The sequence below is a fragment of the Colius striatus genome, chromosome 6, assembly GCF_028858725.1.
Source record: "Colius striatus isolate bColStr4 chromosome 6, bColStr4.1.hap1, whole genome shotgun sequence".
Taxonomy (NCBI): domain Eukaryota; kingdom Metazoa; phylum Chordata; class Aves; order Coliiformes; family Coliidae; genus Colius; species Colius striatus.
The window spans coordinates 45,471,679-45,493,416 of NC_084764.1; the positions used below are offsets into that span (position 1 = coordinate 45,471,679).

A 21,738-nucleotide genomic window follows, 5' to 3' on the forward strand; every position below is an offset into this window, starting at 1 on the left:
TCCTTCAGGTTCCTTGTTTTATGTGAGGTTATTCTGTGTTTTATTGTCCTGCTATTTTTTCTGTTTAGTGTCATGTGCTTCCACTAGAGAAGCCAGATGTCCTGGGTAGGCACTTGCTGTGTGTGTCAGGCTGTGTGCGTGCTGCAGCTCTGTGCCCTTGCTGGGTACGCATCTTCCCCTTTTACAGCACTGGGAGTTGTGACAGTGACCTTTGTAGAGCTGTGCCAGCAGCTTATTTTGTGAGGTGTTCATCTGTTTATGAAAGGAGAAAGGCACGTGTGTGGAGGGGTTGTTTATTTAGACTTAAAAGGAAACATCTTGTTCTGCTGTTGAGTATTTCAGTACCTTTTAGATGAATGAGATTGGCTTTCAAAGATGGGAAGTTGCTTTGATAAAATTACAAACCACAATATTCCAACTTCACTTTCCTTCTGTACCCTCAACCCTGCAACCTGGTGGAACTGCTGTGAATTCACATATTGCTGTTGCTGAGTCTCAGCTTTGTAGTGGGAAAAGCTTTTGACAGAATCCCTCCTCACGCTGTACGCGCGGGATTTTATTCATTGGTACACAGCATCACAGAGTCTCAGGGGCTGGAAGGGACCTCCAAAGCTCATCCAGTGCAACCCCCCTGCCAGAGCAGCACCACCTAGAGCAGGGCACGCAGGAAGTTTCCCTAACTTGCCTTCCATGGAGTGGGAAAACATATCAGTGTCTGTCAGTCCTTGCCTGTAGCACACGAAGCTTAAACTTATTTCTTCTCTTTTCCTAAAGATTCGTCTTCCAACTATATCAGGCAACTTGAAACAAAAGTGAAACTACTGGAGGATGACAACAAGCTTCTTTCCCAGGTAGGTTTTTTTTAATTGCCTGGTAGATATGAATGTGGCTCAGTTGTGTTTCTGTGCAGTTGTGCCTGCCTGCTCGCTTGAAAGCACAAGGGCTTTTGGTGGACATCCCACTGGGGGAAGAGCATAACGGTCTCTTCGTATCAGCTCCTCGTTGATAGAATTGGGTCTCCTTTTGTTAAAAAAATGAAAAGAGAGGGGGAAAAAAAGTGTCTGCTCTGCTAGTGTCAGTGTGTGTTTTGGAGGTGCATTAATGCCTCCCTGCAGAATGCCTTCATCCGCTGCTGCTCCCCAGGATGCTGAGAGGGTCCGGCTCTGCCCGTGCCCTTGCTGGAGGATTTCGTCTTGCCTGCCCATTTACATTGGCTTTTATCTTGTTGAAAGAGGAGTCTAGTGAAAAGGCAGCCTTGGGAATAGTTTTGTGCAGTGCTGGCTCACAGCTTTTGTTTGAGATGTTGCTTAAAACCAAACAGAGCTCTCTAAACTGGCACTTTTTGCTTGCATCTGCCCTTCAAAGTCTGCTCCACGTGCCACCGGGCTTTTGATCACTCCTGGTGCTCACCTGTCTGTACAGAGCAATGTCAGGCAGCGGGAAGAAAAGTCATTCCGTTTGGTATGTCCCCTGGATCCCCTGTAAAACACAGCACTTGGTGTAAACAGGGGCAGCTTTGCTGCATTCAGTGAAATATTCTGTATTTAAACCATCAGAAGAGTTACCATTTTCCTCTTGGTCTTTGCACCCTTTCACCATTGTGAAATACCTTCCTGACACTTTAAAGGGTTTTTTTTTTCCCTATACTTTGTTTCTCACTGAGCACTGAGTTTCATGGTCATTTTGTTCCAGTTTCCTTCCAGTTATAAGGGCTGGAAATTAAAAATAAACCCTCCTAATTATTTTTCTTCTAAAGAAATAACTTTTTGCCGTTTCTGTTCTGCTGTTCTTTGCATTTCACCAGGTCTGAGCACAGATTGCTCCAGGATCACGTGTTTCTAAACCGTTCCTGTGGGTTTTTTAAAGAAGTAAAGGCTCTGTGCTTACTGATGTTTCATTAGAACAGTTCTGTCAAACCCCGTTTTTACTGAAATATGTTTTGACCTGACTGTGAGCTTTTTTTTAAAGATCACCCCAATTTTCCAGTGGACTCGCTGCTGTTGCCAGCCATGAAACAAAACTCACAGGGCACCGCAGGGTTAATACCCCAAAAGGGTGCTCAACTCAACAGCTACTCCAGTGGCCTCATGTATTAATCAATTGCTAATTTAATTTTAACTCCCTGTGTGTCTCTCCCTCCCCGTGAGGGAGCTGGGGGCAGTCAGGCCCAGACTGCTCAATTGGTGCTATCGATAAGCAGCCGGGCTGTGCATGGGCAGGGGGGATGTGCATGGATTCAGGGACAGGCTCCACGTGCCCTTGGCCCAGCTTTGCCCTGCCACAGCCGAGCATGTAACTCTCTCAGATCTGCCTTATAAGGGAAAGAAAAAAAAGTGGTTGGTAGTTAATGGGTGGTAAATTAATACAGGCTGAAGAGCTGCCTGGGCTTATTGCATCAGGAGGGTGATGCCCGGTTAGTCTCAGCCCTGCTGAAGCAGCCCTACACATCAACCCTTCGCCTTGGTGCTGTGCTGGGTGGGAAGGCTATGCCTTTTCCTCCACATGCACAACTGTCCTCAGCAGTCCTCACCTTTCAGGCTGTCTCACTACAAATGTTTGAATCCAGGAGGGAGGAAAATGATCTTAAAATAGCTCTGCGCTCTGGAGAAGGCCAGCTGCCTCCCAGCCAGCCTGGCTCTAGCATTCTGTGCCGTGTCTTAGTGGCCCTCCAAAAACACCAGGGTCTGACCTATTTTAGATCACACTCAGGAGATACCTCGTTTTATCATGAGCAGGGAGACAGCTCTCCTTAGGGCAGCGGGAGTGTTGAAGCTGCCGTGGTCAGGGTTGAGCTCCCTGGGAGTGCAGAGCTGTGTCCCTTCCAGATCTGTCATGCTGCAAACCTAGAGCTGCATTTCTTCTTTTTTCAAGGAGAAAGATGAGGAAAATCTGTGCAGGCACAAACTCACATGTGTGTGTACACGTTGCTCCCAGCACTTTCCTGGAAAAGAATAATCCACTTAGGGTGGATTCAGTGTAAGAATACAGTGTGCTCTTACACGCTTCATCTGATTGGAGAGTGTTTAGCCGTTGCCATGCGGATCTTGGGATAAGACTCCAGTCGAAAGGGATCCTGGCAAACCTTCTGCTGGTTTTAGAGTTGCCAGTTGATCCCAGCCCTTTGAACTCTGCAATGCCAAACTGGCTTGTCAACACCAGAGTCACATTTTAACTCGGCTTGGCTTTCTCCCTGGGAGGACTGACATTGCAATAATATTTGCAGCCTGGTGTCAAGAAGTTCTATCAGCAGTGTGCTGAGGAGTGATGAAACCTGACGTCCCAAGTAACAAACAGTGCCTGTGCATTAAGGGATTAACAAATCAGTGGTGGCTATGGAAGTCTTCCTGGCATCTCTCCAAGTGGTAAACACGGAGCTGAAATAGCGCTTCGTCCGGGGAAACCCGAGAGGTCTGGTGCTGCAAAGGATGGCACAAGCTTTACGGGAGGATTTCTGTTACAGTGGCACAATGCCCCCTTGCTAGCTGCTGCATCCTGAGTAAGATTGGCTTCTTTATCTTCTCTGGCATCTGGGGTGTGAAGGATGCCGAGAGGTGGTGTCTTTGTGCCACCTTCAGACACGGAGTGAAGTTGATGTCCCCAGCCTGCTCTTTTTCTCCTGCCTCCCAACGTCTCCTTTCCCTGTAAGCACTTGGGAAGGAGATCTCCGTGGGCGAGGCAGGAGCTCTCCAGCCTGTGCGAGGCAGCCTGTCTGCCAGGCGTGCTGAGGTTCACGCTTCTCTTTGTCTGGTGACTCATTTGAGCACATTAATGGAGAGGACTTTTCCTCCCCTTGGGAGATGGAGGAGTACCATCTCACGAGCCACACTTCACCATGGGAGGTGTAAATGGAGAAGAGGATGTTATTTACCATAGTCATATATGGATTTGTTTGGTTTTAACTTCCTTTGCTTTCCAGGGAAGGAAATGTGCATTTCCAGATGGGAAATGAGCTGCTTCTGACATTGCTGGCCTATCAGTAACAGTCACTCTTCCCCTTCTCTTTCCTCTGAGGAGAAACAACTCCAGTTTCGTACCTTTCTTTGACTGAGGTTTACACTGCAATGATTTGCTGGCATGACTGTATTAACTAGAAAGCCATGCTCTTGGATGACATCGCTGTGCTGGTGAAATCCCCGACAGCCATTCTGACAACACTCAGCTTTTGTTGCCCTGTAGCGATTGCAGCTAGAAGGAAAGGCCCCTCCATGCCTGCTCACCAGTGCTGGTAGGCATCTGGGGTGCAACCACAGGAGCAGGTGAGGACCTCAGTGTCCCGGTGTTGACAGTGTCAGCTTTTTCCCCCAAATGTAGCTGGTTTCTGTAAGTCTTAGCCCAGGTGTAAAGATGAACGTAAGCTCTGAGGAATGTAGGGTGTTGGCTCTGAAGGGCTTCACAGGCATCCTTTTATAGTCTCAAATTCTCTAGGGAAGGAGTGCACTAAGTTCTGCTGTGTGCATGCAGTTAATCTATGCAACATCATGTGGGAGAAGTCCTGTTTTTCTGTATCATTGTGAGGAGTGTCCAAGAGAGATGGTGTTAACCTGTCTTCTGTGGTGCCTGGTTGATTAGATGATACCTTCCACGTTACTAAGAAGTAACCCCTGGGATAGGAGACTATATTCACTTTCTGTTCCTCTGAGCTGAAAGTGCCCAAGCAGAAGACAGATCCCTTAATCCACCTCAAACTGCCCTTAAACTAAAAATGAATTTGTAATCACCCCCTTTTCCATCAGGATTAGAGAAACCCATGTTTCTGTTCTTCAGGAGCTCCAGAGGTCAGTTCTGGTTAGTTTGGTAACTAATGCATACACTGTAGAGATAATAACAGACAATTCTGGCCATTCTTTCACGTGATTTTTGGTTTTCAGCTCATTCTGTGCAATGGCACGGGTTGGGCATTTTTAACTAAAACTGAGCTTTATAGGCTTTGTGGACTCATTATACTGTTCTCTCTCCTCATAACTGGGTCCTGTGCACCACGGGCTGTCTGTCAGGACTTCTTTTGGTTTATGGTCTCTGCTGATCTGTGTCTGGCCTTTACCTCAGAGCAGGAGTGCCAGACACATTTTCCTACTCCAAGATGCCCAGGGCATGTCGTACACCTCTGTTCCAAAAAGCCCAGCTGTGAACTGAGCAAATATATTGGGCAGGTGAGACTCTGAATGACTGGACATTTGACAATGAGGTCCTGATGCATCTTTCAGGGACAATTTCACGTCCCTGAAATACCAAAAGATCTTGTGTAGGGAGCAGACAACCTTTGGGATTTATGAGGAACATCGGAGTATTTCATGACAATCACCAAAGATACTTGAGAATTACCAGCACTTCACAGCATTTAGGTGTGTGCCTGCAGCTGTCTGGGAGGTAGAGTATCCTTGAAAGGTCTTTGGAAGATCTTGAAAACTGTGCTTAGTCTTATTTTTAAGAAACTTAGAACTGAAGAAGTTCTAAGCTGAAAAAAGGCTGAACGAAGAGAAAGCTGCAGCTGTACAGGTAGTGAAATGATGGTAAATCATGCCTGTAAACACTGCTATTAAAACAGAGATGAGCTAGGAGCTTCTGTGGTGAGGGCATCTACAGGCTGCCCCGATTCTTCTTAGGCAAATGTGAACCAGGCACAGGCATGCACTCAGCAGACACATTCCTAGCATATTGATGTAGCATATTGATATTGATTGAGGGAGCTAAAACCTGGACCCTAAGATTGAGGAGAGCCTTGGAATCACTAGTACCACAGAGAACAAGGATGTATATGCCATGCAGTGGAGAGCTTGATCTCTTAGTATCATAGAATCATAGAATGGTAAGGCTTGGAAGGGACCTTTAGAGCTCATCCAGTCCAACTCCCTGCCAGAGCAGCTCCCACCTAGATCAGGTCACACAGTAACGTGTCCAGGTGGGTTTTGAAGCCCTCCAAGGAAGGAGCCTCCACAGCCTCCCTGGGCAGCCTGGGCCAGGGCTCCCTCACTGAAACACTGACACAGTTTTTCCTTCTTCTTCTCCCTGAAGAGCAGAGGATGGAGAAGAAAAAGAAACTGCCCGCAACATACTGCTGGCTCCAGGAGAGTCAGAGTGCAATTTCTTCTTGTTTTATTACCAGTTGCTTTTGTGCCAAGTCTACCATTCACAGTTCCTGCCTGTGGAGTTCCTCCTTGGCTCTCAGAGTCGCTATAGGATTTAAAGTTTGGGCCTCTCCTGGACTTGTGGTTGCAGCGTTTCGTTGTGCAGCCATGGCCTGTGCCAGGAGCCTTGCACATACTCACTAAGGGCAAGGTCACAAACCTGTCTTATTTCCCCAAAGTCTGCCCATGGTCTGTGAGTGAGGAGGAGAAGCAGAATTGCTTTAATTTAAGGTCTCATGAGGGAAATTGGATTTTTTCTGGTAACGGAGAGCAGCTCAGACATGAAAAGCCTTCCAGTGCATTTGGGCTCTGCTTGAGTTCAGAATACCAAAGGGGACATGACCTGGGTTACTGCATTGCCCTTTTTATGCACTGTTTAAATGTTTAGCTGTGTATTAATTTTAGCTAATCAACAAGCAGATGCCTTTTGGGGCCTTGTCCAAATATTGCTTCCAAGTCAATGGTGCGACTTTCTGCAGGACGCCGGGCCAGATTTTCGGGAGGCCTTTTATGAGAACTTCCAATGCACCACTCTCCATACTGGGATTGCATTGCAGTGCCTACATGCACAGATGCAAAAAATGTTAGTGGAATTCCCCAAATGTGGCTTCCTTAGCTGTGGCAGTGGAAGCTTCAAGAAAAGGTAGCATGCAGAGACAATCTGTATCCAAGTGTGTTTCATTTCACCTCCTTTTATGAATTAAAGGACGAGACTGATCTGACCAATTTGCTGTCAGATAAGTGGACTTGAGATTTAAGTAAACAATGTGTATTTATTGAATAAAGTGGCTTTTTCCCCCCAAAAAACTGCTCTTCTATAAGAGCAGTTCATAAATGTCTCAGCCTCGCATCCAAAATACTTTCAAGTCCTTTTAGACAGTGGAGTTCCTTCTGTTGACTTTCGACATCAAGGTCTTGGCCTGCTACTTACCAAACAAAATAGTTATTCTCTTCTTATTCACCTCCCACTCGTGGGCAGTGGCTCATCTGAAGAGCAGGATCGAGGACAGAAGCAAGCGTTTGTGACTTGTGATGAAAGCTGGGTGGTGCACTGTGTGCTTGGGGGGTTTATTGAATCTTAGGGATTGGAGACAATCATGTAATTTCTTGCAAGTCAGCTCTAAACTTTCAAAGGACTGGAGCTGAATTTCTGTGTAAGAGTGTGAGAGCAAGAGAGATGCGTGAGCACAGAGCTCTGCCATGCTCCATTTGTTTCTGTTTTGGGTAAGCAAGAACATTTGGTTTAATGAGGCTCAGTTTAACCTCCAGCTGTGAGACGTGGGATTAGTCATATCCTATGCTTAACCAGCTTTGGAATAATTTCACTAGATTCCACTTTTTTTCTGTACATGAGGATGGGGTCAGGGAAAAAGCTCTTAATTGCAGTCAGATCAGGCAATGAAGAAGCAGTGTTTTGTGTCTTTGTAACATGTAGAGAGGTTCAAAGTACACAGATTCTCAGAGATTGTTCCATCTGAGGACTGAGAAACGCTTTGAGGGGAAGCCTCAGGGGCTTATAGCTGCAATAGCTGCAGAGGCTGAAACCCAGGTTTTTGCACTAAGTTCCATGCCAACTGAAGACCAGCTCAAGGAAAAAAGTTGTTGTTGTGATATCTGAAAACAACTTGTCAAAGCTTGGGAAGGATGCTAAGCACTCATTGCTTTTGGGGGAACAAAAGAGGCTTTACCCAGAACTGTGGAGTTTGTGACAAAATTGTCAGTTTTGTTTCACTTTTCTTGAAGCCCAAAAATGCAAATCTAAATCTTTATAGGGCACTTTTAAAGGCTGTTCAAACTGTCTCATAAAAATTAAGACTGGCAGTAACTGATCCTTACTGCCTGTTCAAGTCCTGGTTCAGCAGGGAGCTGAGAACATTGAAGTGGTCTTTCCAGGGGAGAGAGGCTTGAGTGTCCATCCTGCCCTGAGCCCTGTTCAAAAGAAGAGAGAAAAGGCCAGTTAGTCCCTGCTCCCTCATTTATGGGATGAGGGGAGTGGCTTGAAGGCAGCCCCAGCAGCCTTACTGGGGCTGAGCTTTTGGGAGGAGGTGAGGTGGTTCCCTTTGGCCCCACTGCCCAGAGTGCAGTGGACAGAAGAAAATGACAGGTGACTCCAGGTGAAGATCCAGTGAGTTTATTTGTGTGCTTAGTACTCCATCCTCATCTACATCTACTTACCTGGTGGAACTAGGGCAGCATTCCTTAGCTTCTCTATTGCCATCCCTAATGAAAAGACTGATTTTGGTGCTATTGAGCCACGGGTGAGCTCCCTCCATTAGTGTGAGACTCCTAAAATCATTGCGTCCAATTCACAGGCCGGAGATGGGCTACACTGAATGCAAATGGTTATAGCTCCATTTGGCTTTGTAAACTATTGAGCTGCATTTCTATTTGGGTTATAGGCTGTGATACTTGAATCTGAGCTGTGCCAGCCCATATTCTCTCATGAGCAAAGCCTGCCAGTTGAGTGATTATAATTATACACTGCAATTTGGTTTGAGCTGATTATCTGAGTCTCCCATGAGTTACGGGGTTGATCTTTCTCTGCTGATCTAAAACAAGAGGAAAAACATAAAGCCACTCTGAAATATGAACATTGGGCTGAAGTTCCCTACCCCAGTTGCTCCAGAGAAAGAAGAGGTTTGAAACTTGTGCCGCTTTTATTGCCTGTACCCCACTGAGATAGTAACAAAAACATTTTTCCAGTGGTGGTTTTACACGTCAGAATCTGCTCAGCATTGTACTGACTGTCTCCTGCTACTTATTAAGCCTTTCCCGAAGTGGTAGCTCCCCCGACAGTTGAGAATTCCAGTTGTCACCATTGCAACCAGATGAAATCTGTGGCTTTGCCCCTCCAGCTCATATGAATGCAGCTCATGATATGAGGGGAGAGTCAGAGCACAGGCAGATGAGGGGATGCTCATTCTTGTGTTATATTTGCAGACAGCTGAGGTCCAGACATGGCACAAGGTCCAAACATGTCCTTAGCAGCTCCTTGTGCTGCTGCTGCACATCTCATTCTCAGAGCTGTACCGTTTCCAATTCCACGTGAACAACTGAAAGTGCCTTTAGTGATGACACTGGCTGAGGTTGTGCTTGTAACCTGCTGGCTGAATACTGCAGAGGGATTTAACAGAGTAGGTGTCTTGGCAGACCATTGTCCTCTAAAGCCTTTGTCACCAGCCTGAGGAAGGATCCCAGGATGTGATGCGTGTACAACGGGGATATGAGCCAGTGTAGAGGAGTTTAATCTCTCCTGTTACAGAAAGCTCATATCATTACATGACATGGAAGATGTTAAATAGTTTTAATCTCATCCCTTATTTTTTTCTGATTTGCAGAGTTCTTTCAGAACCAAAAGCGTTGATTTTTTTATTGCACTCTCATGTGTGTAATTTCCAGCTTGCCTGATAAATGCTGTTGAAGCTAATGGGACTCTTCACATATACTTAGAGTCAGATGTGTGCTTTGCTGAGCTTATTTTTGCTTGAACATGTCTTGTAGTGATAACTGCAATTACTGATCCTTAATTCAATTATTTGCCAGCTTCACGCAGGGAAATTGCCCATCCCTCAGCTTCCTGGTGCATGAGACCCTAAACCACGTATTAATGAGATAAGGAGGAGCTCTTTGTGCAAGGGGCTGTGGCTGGTGCCTGGCAGAAGGCTGCCTGAATGACAGGGCCACTCACGTGTGGGGCTGAGGTCATGGGGAATGGGGCCATTGCTCTGGGGCCTGTGTGAGACCTGCACAAGGCAGGTGCTTCCCAGCAGCTCCTTTGCTTTGTTTGAGATGTGGCTTTGCTTTACCTCTGCAGAACAACTGGACTTACTAAAGGTACCTTGGGCCAGGTGGTTCTTACAGGGTGGTGCGTGCTGGTAGTGTCACCAGACTCTGTGGGTGGGGTAAAATATCTGCAGTTGTGAAGAAGAGTGAGGTGATTGAGCTCTGTCAGCTGTTTGTGGGGTCACTGCTCTAAATTGGGATGTTAAGATGTTAATGTTTGTGCAGATAATGAGGGGTTCTGCAAGACTTCATTCATTAATATGGAAAAAGGGGTTAAAGTTCCATGATAATAGGATCTTGTCACGTGCTGTGTGTCAGACCAGCTTCTCCCGGTCATCTGTGGTAAAGAGGTTTGTTTCCAAGATGATAAAATAACTTTTATTTGCTGTTTCCAAATGCATCGTGTTCTTGTGTTCCCTTCTAGCTGGCTGACTGCAACAGCTTGCCACGACATTTCAGTAAGGTAGAGAGAGCTAATGCATCCACAAACAGCTTCTGGGATCTGGGGGCTTTTTGATATGGCTGCTGGTTGTTTGGGGCTCTGATTGCTTGTTCTTTCACATGCTAATCTTGGTGATTTCCATCTTTTAGTCGTCTGAATGTATTAAATGTGCCCGTGATTATCTTTTATTTGCCTCCTGTACTTGTGCAGAAGGCCTTGGTTAGTAACACCCGAGTTCTGACCAGCTTCAAATCAAAGCCATTTGTCTACCTGAAGGGAAGGTGGCACTTTTCACTACATTGCTACAGTAGATAACTGGAAAAGATTTGTAGCCAAACTTTCCATTTGCCCAGTTGCAAACAGTAAGTTGTAGAGTGCCAAAACTGAGGCAGTTTCAATTACTGGAACAATCATGGTTTAGAACATTGTTGCAGATAGATTTAAGACTTTATATTAGTGACAGGGAAGTAAATCAGATGATGGGCAGTACTTACAGGTGAAGGCAGCCTGACCCAGTGGACTGATATAAAACCTTCCTCGTTTTTAATCCTCACAAACGTATACAAACAAAAGACAAGCCTCAGCAGTGTTTTCCATCCAACATCCAAGATTTATGGGATAAAACTAGAATGTGAAATAAGAATGATGCTTTTTTCATATAGACTATTTTTTGTCACACAGACAATTACTCAAATCATTATCCCAAGTCCTTGTGGGCTTATGTGGCCAGGACGGGATGCCCTTGCCCCGTTGTTGCTGAGGTCCAGGTTCACCCTGGGGTTGCAATGACAGCTAAAGGAAACCCTCTGCTGTGTAAAAGGAGGGAGTAGCCACTAAAAAATGGGAATTGCTTGTCTCTCTGAGGGCTGGGTGATGGTGTGGCATATTCATTTGTCCAAAGAGAATCTTCTGAACTGGTGTCAATACGGGAATCTTCTGTTGCCTATGCTGAGCTCCTCACAGTGTTCCTTTCCACCCAGCTGCATTGCATGTTGAGATACGTCCTTCCTTCTAAAGTGGTGTTGAATAGCAGATATAATATGAATCCAGTGCAGTGTGTATCTGCTCTCTCTGGAGTGCAGTGCCAGTAGGTCTGCACTGTAGGGAGGGGAAGTTGAGCATTATAAAACCTCTGAAATGACAGCGCTCTGGGAAGTCTGCTGGCGGTGACTCACGTGTTCTCGATTCTCCTCTTCATGCATCCCTTTGTAAAAGGACTTCCCCAGAAGTAAACAAAAAGGGGCTTTGTAGGACTCCTGGCCTTCAAATTAGTGCTTGGTGGTTTGGTTTTGTTTTTGAAGAAGCACGTGGAGCGGGACAGGAGGATTTCCCAGTGCAGGCAGTTACAAATGAGTTACGGAGAGGTGAAGAGAGCACCATCTCAGCTCCTCAGATGTAGTCCTCAGGATCCTCTTGGCTGGATGTAGGTCTCCAGTGTCTCTTCACCACGTCTGCCAAACCTCTGTGGGTGCCTCGGACATGCTCAGGCATGGGATGCCTGTGTAGACTCTCAGCTTGCTCCCAGATGACCGTGCAGCCGGTGGGGAGAGGGAAGCCGTGCCCCTTTGCAAAGGCTCTCACACTGCTGCAGGGCACAGGGTCAAACTCATCACTTATGATTAAATTATTTTTTTGGTAACCTCTGCCCAGCCTTCAGCTGTTACAATTTATGTGGAAGGAGAAAACAGTGTTTTCAATTAAAGGCTACTTACGTAACAAGCCCGTTTTGAATGTTAATTCATGAGCGACTGGAAGCTGGCAGCGTCGTGTTTTCGTTTTCCTCGGTCACTTCAGCACATAACTCCAATGGAAAGAGTCCTAGTTTGTTTGGCTTTTTCAAATATCTGTCAGAGCAATTCTGTCAAGTAAATTGCTGTCCTTCTGTGTTTAATTCCTGTAAAGAATGGTTCATTTTGTTACGTGAAACTGTTTCAGAATCAAATCCTTGTCTTCTTTTTTCCTCCCTCCCAGCAGAAATACCATGGAAGGGTAACAGAAAAGTTAATTTGTCTGACTTGTCCATAAGCTTTCAACACTTTATCTTCACCATTGGCTCAACATGGCCACAGCACTGATCTGACTTCTCTGGACAGAAATGGGAAGGAAAATGAATGTTTTTTGCAGGACTTTGACCTCCAAACGCCGCAAACGTCATCCGTCTTCTCCTGGTGTTTGTGTTGTTTTCAAACCCAATCGCTCAGCACATCGGCTCAAAAAGTCAGAGGCCACCATTTCTTTTCCCTGCTAGCAGGGGAGAAAGCTTTGATAGTAACAAGTGTTTGCTGATTTGTTTTGTGGTGTTATTTCAGGTTTTGGTAAGCACCAAGACTTAAATTTCTGTTTCAAACCGTACACTGTTCTTAATGGAAAACACCACTTGCCTGCCACGTTGATAACCAAATTGCTTGTGTCTTCCAGACAGGGAGGGAGTTGGGTTTTCAGTCTATTTTTTACTAAAGACCTGAGGTATTGATCCTGTTCTTTTCTTACTGATACGAGTAGGCACAACTCTCTTCCACGCCAGGAGGGATGTGTCTCAGTCCATTTCTTTCATAGCGGGGCTGACAAAGATCTCAAGCTTTAGTCCAAGAACAGTGTTTTCTGGGGTCACTTCAAGTTCTGCTTAGTTGGAAAAATCAGTAATAAATGTCATTATTTCCAGATAATGAAGAGTTATTGTGTCTGAGGGCCACTGCAGGGCTGTCAGCACTGGTGATGTGTAGCACAGGTTTGTGCTGAGGGTGAAGGTGTTGGGTGTGCAGGCTTGACCCATCTTTGTTGGCTGGTGAAGGGAGGCAATGCTGTGTAGAGCAACGCTGAGTTAGGCCCAGGGGACAGTTTTGCACCACTGTGAAAGTCAGGAGATGCCTGCTTTTGCTGTGATGAACGCAGACGATCAGGGCTTGTGCTTTTAAAGTGCCATTCTGACTAGAAAAGCAATCTGGGATCCACTTACATGTCGGTAATGAAAACTGGGTGAGGTAATAAGAGATTCCATTCTCGGAGTGAACTGACAACGCAGGTACCAGGATTTTTAATTCAGGTTTGAGTGTAGCAATGGCTGCTCGTTCCGATGCATCGTTACTCATATTGCTCTTTAATGAGGGGTTCACTTTCTTTTCCTGGTTAGCTCAAGCAGCAAGAGCAGAGCCCAGTGAATGCATAAATGTTTGGGGAAGTCTGATGGGTACGTGTCACTGCACCATTTCAGTTTGACAAAGGAAGAAGAAGAAGTTTTCTGCCTATGGTGAAGAAAAACACGTTTGCTTTTAGTGCAGGAAAAAGAAACGGTAGATCTGTTGGAAAAAACACTTAGAGTAAGATATATTTTGAAACAAATTCTAGCAAATCTAGAAGGAAGATGGCACTGAGGGGAGTGCTTGTGAAAGAACTGGCTTTCCTGCTGGCAGCAGTAGAAAAAAATGGTTCTTTGACCATCTCCAACATGGATATGTCAGAAATAATGACAGGTGGAGATTCTTCTTCCCCCACCAAACCCTCTCCATGCCCCAAACGCTTCATTCCCCTTCTGGATAGATCTTTGTCCCACATTTTTATTTCTTAGATGTCTTTTATTTTCATTTTCCTTTCTTTAATTCCTTTGTTTGCTTTTCCTTTTGTTTTCCTCCCTTTTCCTTTCTTTAATGAAGAGCTTGTTTTGATGTTCATCAAACTCTGCAGGTATCTTTCCATCACATTGAATGCATTAGGTCAGATTCAGAATCAGCAGTCCTGAAACAACCCAACAATAGTTTTGTCACACCCAAATGCACTGTCTTAAATGGGATTTGCTTAAAAAAAAAAACAATAGAACTAATCCATTATAAACACTTGTTAGAGCAGAGTTTTGACTATATCTGTATATTTACCAGCACAATTTCAACCAATTTAAGCCAAATTGAAATTAATGCAGACTCTTGCTCCAGGCAGGAGCATAGGGCACTTAAATTAAATCAATTTAAACTTGTGTTAGCCCCAGTAGTATGATGTTGTGTGTTGACCAGACTGAGACCTGCTTGCCTTGCTTCCTTTGCTGTGTGAGGCACATTTGACTGTCTGTGAGGACAACCTGTGGTGTGGTGAACCACAGGCTATGTCTAATCAAACCCAGTCAGATTTGGGGGCAGGAGAATTAAGTTTAAAGAATAAATGTCTATGATATCTCTCTTTCTCATGCCCATTTCTACACTCCCATTTCTCCATAAGTACATGGCAGCTTGTCTCAGTGCAACTGGCAGAAGCCTGAGGTAGTCCAGGGCCTCTCAACTCTGCTGAGGCATCACATATCCTGCTGGGGCAGAGCTCTCGAGGAGGTCTGTGACCTCTGGGATCTCCAGCATAAAGCTATGACCTCACATTTTTGCTTTGCTGTTTTCTCCTGCTTTTCCATTGCCTGTGAAACTGCCCATTTGTCAGAGGTGGCAAGGAAGGGTACATCAGCAAGGAAGGGTACATCAGCTCCTGAGCTGGTGAACTGAAGGAGCTGGGTGTCAGAGTGTCAGGACCTCTCCAGGAGGTTGCTGTCCCCCTGTGCACGTGCAATAGTGAAGGAGAGGAAGGCAGTGGAAGCGTAACCAGCCACGATGGAATCTTTCCAGGATAACTACCAAGAGACCCCCTGCACACCACATGTCAGGGACAGTGCCAGCAAACCAAGAGCCTTCTCATCATCTTCCTTGTGCCCGTCCTTTGGAAGTACTTACCTCCCAGGCATGCTGAAGGAAACTCAGCGGCCACTTCTTAGCATCAAAAGGAGTTATCTCCTTCATGTCTTTCTGTCTCTGACTCTCTGTTGTGAAATGTCAAAGCAATGTGGAAGAAATGTAGGCCACAATCTTCTCTGATGCCACCTTGTAAACCGAAGGGAATCCCAGACATTCAATATGCTTGTGGTTCCCTATCGCTTGACTCCATGTGAGGCACAACAGTCCCCAGCAGATGGGGTGATACAAGAACCTGGCATCCATTTCTCATGATGGCTTTCTTGAAAACTGCCCTTCACAGATTGTAAAGTGAAAGTTGATAGGGTGAGCATGCCAGAATGGTTGTGAAAGCATCGGGTCACAAAAGCTGCACCTACCCCAAACAGGCCATGTGGCTACAAGAAAATGTTTCTGATGCTGACAGAAAGTGATGGATCCACTCTGTGTGCACCAACTCCCTGCTAAATGCAAGTAAGCAATGGAAATGAACTTTCCATGTTTCCAGAGGTCACAGCCGTAGTCCCCAAAGTATCGCTTAAGGTCAGGCCTCTGGGGTTACTGAGGGGTTTTGATGTGTGGTTGAGGTGATTTATGAGATTGCCTGTTAAATTTTATTGCACCAGTGGCTTTTCTTTGGTTCTTTTGAAGTAGAAAACCTCCTTTCTGCAGCAAATGCAAGTCAAAAGTCTTAATGGAGCATAGAAATCTAAAAGGTCATGATTGTATAGCTTTAAAACGGGGGATGGTGCACTGTTGGGTACTCTTGAGAATATGAAAAGTTAATGAGGGTGTTTATTGGCAATAAACATTGCATGATCTTCTCCCAGACCTTTGATTTTGACTGCTTGTGCATTGGCTTTCTGTGGGTGCATTTTTATAAAGAGAAACTCCTAATGCTAGGGCCATCCCATTTCAGAATCAGAGAGACAACTAATAACACCATGCAGAAGCTTTGTCCCGGGGGGTTATTCCCTACTCTGGCCACCCAGTGCTGCTTCTCTCTCCGAGTGCAGACTACTGATTGCACTGATCTGCTTCCTGGGGCTGTATACACTACCTTTATTGCACTTGGTTTAAGACCTGTGGGTGCAGGCAAATCTATAGCCAAAGAAGAAACTGTTCCTGTGACACAGGCTTTGCAAGCTTAGATGGCACGGTGTCACTGCTCCCATTGCTCTCCATGTGCAGGTGGTTGAAATAGGCTATGCTGCTAAGAAGAAAAAGCTAGGAACCCTCTCCTGGTGGTTTTTCTGCTGCTGGTTTTGATTTTATCTGTGGTCTTAAAGCTATCTTTTCGTTTGCATCTTTAAACAAACGTGTGGGAACTTGGGTGAAATAAACATGCCTTCCTGCTGTGTGAGTTAGCGGAGCAGACCTTGAACTGCTCACCTCCAGCTGCTTGCAAATGTGCTCCAGGTGTGGGCGTGGAAAAGGCATCTTGTTATTTGACTGTCACTGCTCTTGCAGGGAGAAGCCATGGGAAGGTGTCGCGGGCCAGGGGTGGTCACGGGAAAAGCCGATACAGCAGGAGGGGCACAGCTTTCCTTCTCCCTAATACAGACTGTCCTGTGTCCTGTTGTCTCTGCAGCAGTCCAGCACGGGGGACCTGAGGACCCTGAGGAAAGGCCTGTCCCCGTACCACTCTGAGTCACAGCTCTCGTCACTGCCACAGTATCAAGACGCTCTGCAAAACGTAAGAGACCTTTCCTTACCTCTGCAGTGGGAGCCAGGGGTTTCCCCAGAGCTGGGGGGGGTGCACCTGAAGATTGCAGGGGAACTCTCCCAGCTGATGATTCAGCCTGAAACTGGTGATGCAAACGTGCAGCTGAAGCCTGCAGCTGTTGGGAGGCTGGGGAGTCCCTGGAAGCGTTGATCTTTACCTGAGTTTGGATCATCAGCTTCCCAGCATATTTCTTCTGGTTAACTGACAGTCATTGTTGTGCATCTTTTAAAGCAAGGGAGAGTCTTGTTACACCTGAGGCTCCTTCTTTGTAAATGCCCTGTAAGCCTGCTGTCAAGAAGCTGGTCATGAATGAAGCAAGAGATGGTTTGCCAAGTGCCTTGATTGGGGTTGCTTTAGCCATTCTTAGGACTTTCATTGCAGGTTTTTCTGTATCACAAGTGAGGTTTATTATTCCCAAGATTTGTCTGTGTTGCTTCTCCCCAGACAACAGAGAATCTTAGTTAAAGCCTCTTGCAAAAGATGGATCCTGTGCTGCTGTGCCAGGGCTCCTCCTACACTGATGTGCCAGCCATGGCTGAGGAGGCTGAGCCTGGCCAGATGATTGTCTCCCAGATGTTTACCTGACTGCCAGAGACATTTGCTTGGTGAATGATGGGACACGAGGAAACGGGCTCAGGTTGCTCCGGGGGAGGTTTAGATTGGACATTAGGAAGAATTTTTTCACCAAGGGGGTTGTTAAGCACTGGCACAGGCTGCCCAGGGAGGTGGGGGAGTCCCCATCCCTGGAGAGATTCAACAGACACGTAGACGAGGTGCTGAGGGACATGGGTTAGTGATGGGCCTGGCAGTGTGAGGTTAGTGGTTGGACTTGATCTTAAAGCTCTTTTCCAGCCATAATGGTTCTATGATTGTTTTCCAGACTGCAAAAAAAGCATGGCTGGGGAGTCCTGCTGTGAGTGGAATGTGAACATTGTGAATGTGAGGAAGAGCCTGATGCAGGACAGCTGGGCGACCTCCCTGTGGGCTCTGCTCTGTGTCCAGGGCACTGCTCAGCAGAGCTGTGGCTGCTGTAGGGTCAATTGACCTTTGGCTGCCTGCTTGGATAAAAGTAGTTCTGTAGATTTAGTGTGCCTCTTAGAGCTGTAAAAAGGAGGCCATAATAATTTGAGAAAGTTTGCCCAGGTCATCTCCAGTGTGACAGCAGAGCCTCTTGCATGCTGAAACCAGGACTCCTCGCTGAACTGCAGGGTGGATGGACACCATCCAGTCAAAGGAAGGGCCCAAACCATGCCAATGAAACAGTAAACTGTGTCTGAATATCCACTCTTCTAACTTTGTGCCCCATGTATAAAGTCAGGAGACTTTACGAGGAGAGCAGAGAGATCAGAGCCTGGAGATGTTTGTCTGGCTCTGCTGGTGTCTCACAAGTTTGGAGGTTTTGCTTGCCTTGTGCTCAGGCCTTTGAGCCTCAGCTTGGTTCCAGGTGTGGATGCTCAGTCAGCCTGTGCTGCTTGCCCCAAGGAGAACTGCTACACACAGTTCTGTGTTGACCTCTGGGTCAGGCTGGGGATGGCAGGCAGCTTTCTGCAGAGGAGCCGTGCCTGGGCTGGGAGCTGGCAGGAGACTTCTCTGCCTGAGCACTGGCCCCTACAGCTCTCTGGGGCTGGAGCAGATGGTGCTGCCTGCTGGAGCCCTTCCCAGCCACTCATCCCTGCTTCCCCTCCTTCCTCAAGGAAGGGGCACCTGACGTTTATGCAGAGGCCCAGGTGCTCTGTGACACTTGCCTTCATCGGCACTGGCTGTGTTCTGCCCTCTTTGTGGCAGTATGATAGAGAAAAACCAAAACCATTTGTGGGTCCAAATCCACAGCATCTGGGGTACTTACATAGCCATTTATTTACTTCTCCCTAACAACTCCCCTTTGGTTTGTGGCCTGACGTGATACAGTGCTTTTGTGATCAAAGATAACAGTCGTAAATCCACGTGTCTGAATGTCTCAGGCACCTCCCAGACAGTGCACAGTCAGATGTACCTGACTTTCTCTGCAGCCTTTTTTCGTGACAGCAAGCATGAGTTTGTGAGGAATCGTTTCTCTTTGTGCCTGTGCAGCCTTCATGCAGGTGAGTGATGGGCAATCAGTGCTGGCTGCAAAGCTGTCACATCCCTTCAGGGGTTCATCATTGTCACTGCCTGGGCAACACTTTGGGGAAGTTCCTCAACACACCACTCACTGTCACACCGTTTGCACGTGGGTAGCACTCCAGCCCTCCGTGGCTGTGATGCAGCTCAGTCAATGAAAAGGTTTGGAGTTTCTGGTGGATTCTGGATCACAGACACTGGTGCAGGCTCAGGGCTGCAGCAGGAGACACTCACAACTGCAGTCTGTGCACTGTTTAGTCAGTGGTGCATCATGCAGGTGGGCAATTCTGGATTTGCTCTGTGGTCTGCAGCAGTTCCCAAATATCCAGGAAAAGCAGCCCCAGGGGTTTAGTGCTGGCCCACAGTCCCCTGGCCATTGCAAGGGAAGGTGTGACACTGATGGTAGCTTGAACTGATAGCAGGCTGGAGCTTTGGAGACCGCTGTAGCACAGCTGAGGATGGATGCGGTGACTGAGGCACAGCCCAGAGCTCACATCGGTCTCCCTTTGGCCTGTTCTTGGGTGCTCTGGCTGCCCAGGAGGACACACATGCCCTGCAGACCTCTGCATTCCTGCCTGCTGCCCTGTGGCTGTGTGCCAGGCATGTCCCGGTGCCCTGGCATGGGGAGGAGGCCCACGGGCTGCTCATGGTCCTGTGCTTGGAGCTACCCTCACCTTGAGGAGCTCATAAGCCAGCTGCCTGGAGGAGCCATTTATCCACGTTGGCATAAACACCATGAAGTGTGAGCCAGCCTGTTGCTAGCAGTTGGAGCTGGCCTGGCTGCCCTCCACTTACCATTTGCTGTCAGTGCTCACGTGGTTTATAATAGGGACCCTGCCTTTGGGGGAAGCAACTGTAGAGGTTTGTAATGGCAATATTAAGGTGAATGTGAATGGAAAAGTGCTTGTGAAAACACCAGCAGGAATGCTGGAGCAAGGGGTGCCTGTGCTGATGGCCAAAGATGCAACTGACAGCAAACAAATGGGTAAACATCAGGAGGTGTGTGGTTTGCATCAGCACCGGGGGCCTGTGCTCTGAAAAGGCCACAGCACAGATGGCTCATCACTAGAAGCCCCATTCCCTGATAACAGAGCACAGGGCTACGGTGTGAAGTGCCATGGCACTTCCTGAGCCTCCAAGGGAAAGGCTTAGATAAGGTGCCCAAAATGAGAGGAAGGAGACAACAGGCAGCTTTCCTCGGGTTTATAGGGGGTGAGCAAGAGAGATGCTGAGATAAAGGTCAGCCTGGAATGACCATTGACTGCTGAAGCATGTGAAAAATGTGCCAGGAACACAGTTCTTTGCTGCCAATGCAGAGGGATGCCAGACCTGTCCTTAGGAATTGCTGGTGGGTGTCCCTTGTGCTCTATGTCACACACAGGGACCCCGACCACACCACATGAACCTTTTGGTGCAGGTGTGAGTGTGAGTTTGTAGGTGCTCAGCTGTGATATATTAGAGAAATCAGTTTTAGAGTAAAAGAAATATCACCTTCCCCATCCTTAAGCTTTTGTGCCAAGTTTATACACTGGCAGCTGTCTGTGTGACCCCTTGCTGAGGAGCAGGAGCTCCCAGCTGGAGCAGGGGGCAGGGGGACATGTCTGTAGGTACTGTAGGTGGTGGCTGGAGGAAGGGACCTGTGCTCATCCGGGCTCTGGAGCTGGGAGTCCCCAGGGAAAGCACCTGCAGATTGGCTCTGCAAGGGCTGGGTAAAGCTCTCTCTTTTGAGAAGACAGTGCTGACAGTGCTGTTGGCCAGCCCTTAGATACATCCCTAGGGACTACAGTAAATATCTCTGTGAACAAAGTGAGTTTCCCACTAGGATGTTCAAAGCTGTATCTCTCAGGCTCCATGCCAGGCTGGGAATAGACAGTTCTGTTTTCCATAGGACAACACAAAGAATTGGGACAAGTGTGGTTATGGAGCAGAGAGCACTTGCTCCTTCAGCTGCTGCCTCTCAGTTGCCACCCCACTGTCACAACCAGCTGTCCTTCATAGCTCTCTCTGCCATGTAAAGGGATGGCAAGAGGGTCCTTGGTCCTGAGCCTGTGAGAGCAGTGGTGAGGGGAGGTGATATGATGGCATGTAGTAGCTAAACCCAGGCCCCAGTGACAGTCTTGTCTCTTTCTTCTGGATGGAAGGATGAGGATATCATAGAGTCATCCTTTCTGATACAAGGGCTAAGGCAGAAGACTTGGTGGCTTGGTATCACTCCCTCAGGTCCCTGCAGAAGAACAATGAGGCTGGCTCCTGTGCCAGGCTGGCACAGGCAGGGAGATGGGCTGTGGCCCAAGCCTGGCCTCAGGTCTCACTGGGGGACTCAGAGCAAGTTTGCCAGTCCCTTCCTCAGCCTGCGTGGGTGTCAATCTGTTCCTGTCAGGCAGGAGAACTAGATCAGCTTCTTAAAGCCAACCTGACTTTGAAATAGCCAGAGACCACTGTTCCCATTGTGGTGCTCAGGAGCTGCACCTAGAAGAGCCAGGGGAGCTCTCTGGGCACTGCTGCCCATGCAGTCACCCGGAGCTGCAGGGACCTTAGCACAGCGCCGAGCTGTGCTGCACAAAGCCCCTGGCCAGGGGCATCCCTGGGCTGCCTGGTGCCTCTGGCATCCCTGAGACTGCTCTTCACAGCTTCAGCATCGTGCTCTCAGAACCCCTTCATCTCCTTCTGTCGCTCCACCAAGCTCATCCTGTGCAGCGCCCTGATGGTTCCCCCACCTTCTCCCACCCCCCCTCCACCACCCCATCCCCGTGGCTGAGCTGCCAGCACGTGTCAGAGGACGACCCCAGGGCTGTTCCTCAGCTTCCCCAGGCAGTGGTGATGGCCAAGGTCCCTTTTTTGGCAGGGGCAAGCGACGGAGGA

General features: G+C 47.5%; 1 protein-coding gene across 3 annotated transcripts in view; it reads left to right on the forward strand.

The window, feature by feature from the left end:
* The window catches only part of CCDC85C (coiled-coil domain containing 85C), a 104,377-nt gene that overhangs the window by 66,127 nt on the left and 16,512 nt on the right, over positions 1–21,738 (forward strand). For all 3 annotated transcript variants that reach the window (XM_061998924.1, XM_061998926.1, XM_061998925.1), the window contains 2 exons: positions 775–851; positions 16,642–16,746. In XM_061998924.1, coding sequence (XP_061854908.1) covers positions 775–851; positions 16,642–16,746 — 182 coding nt within the window. The remainder of the gene's footprint in view (positions 1–774; positions 852–16,641; positions 16,747–21,738) is intronic.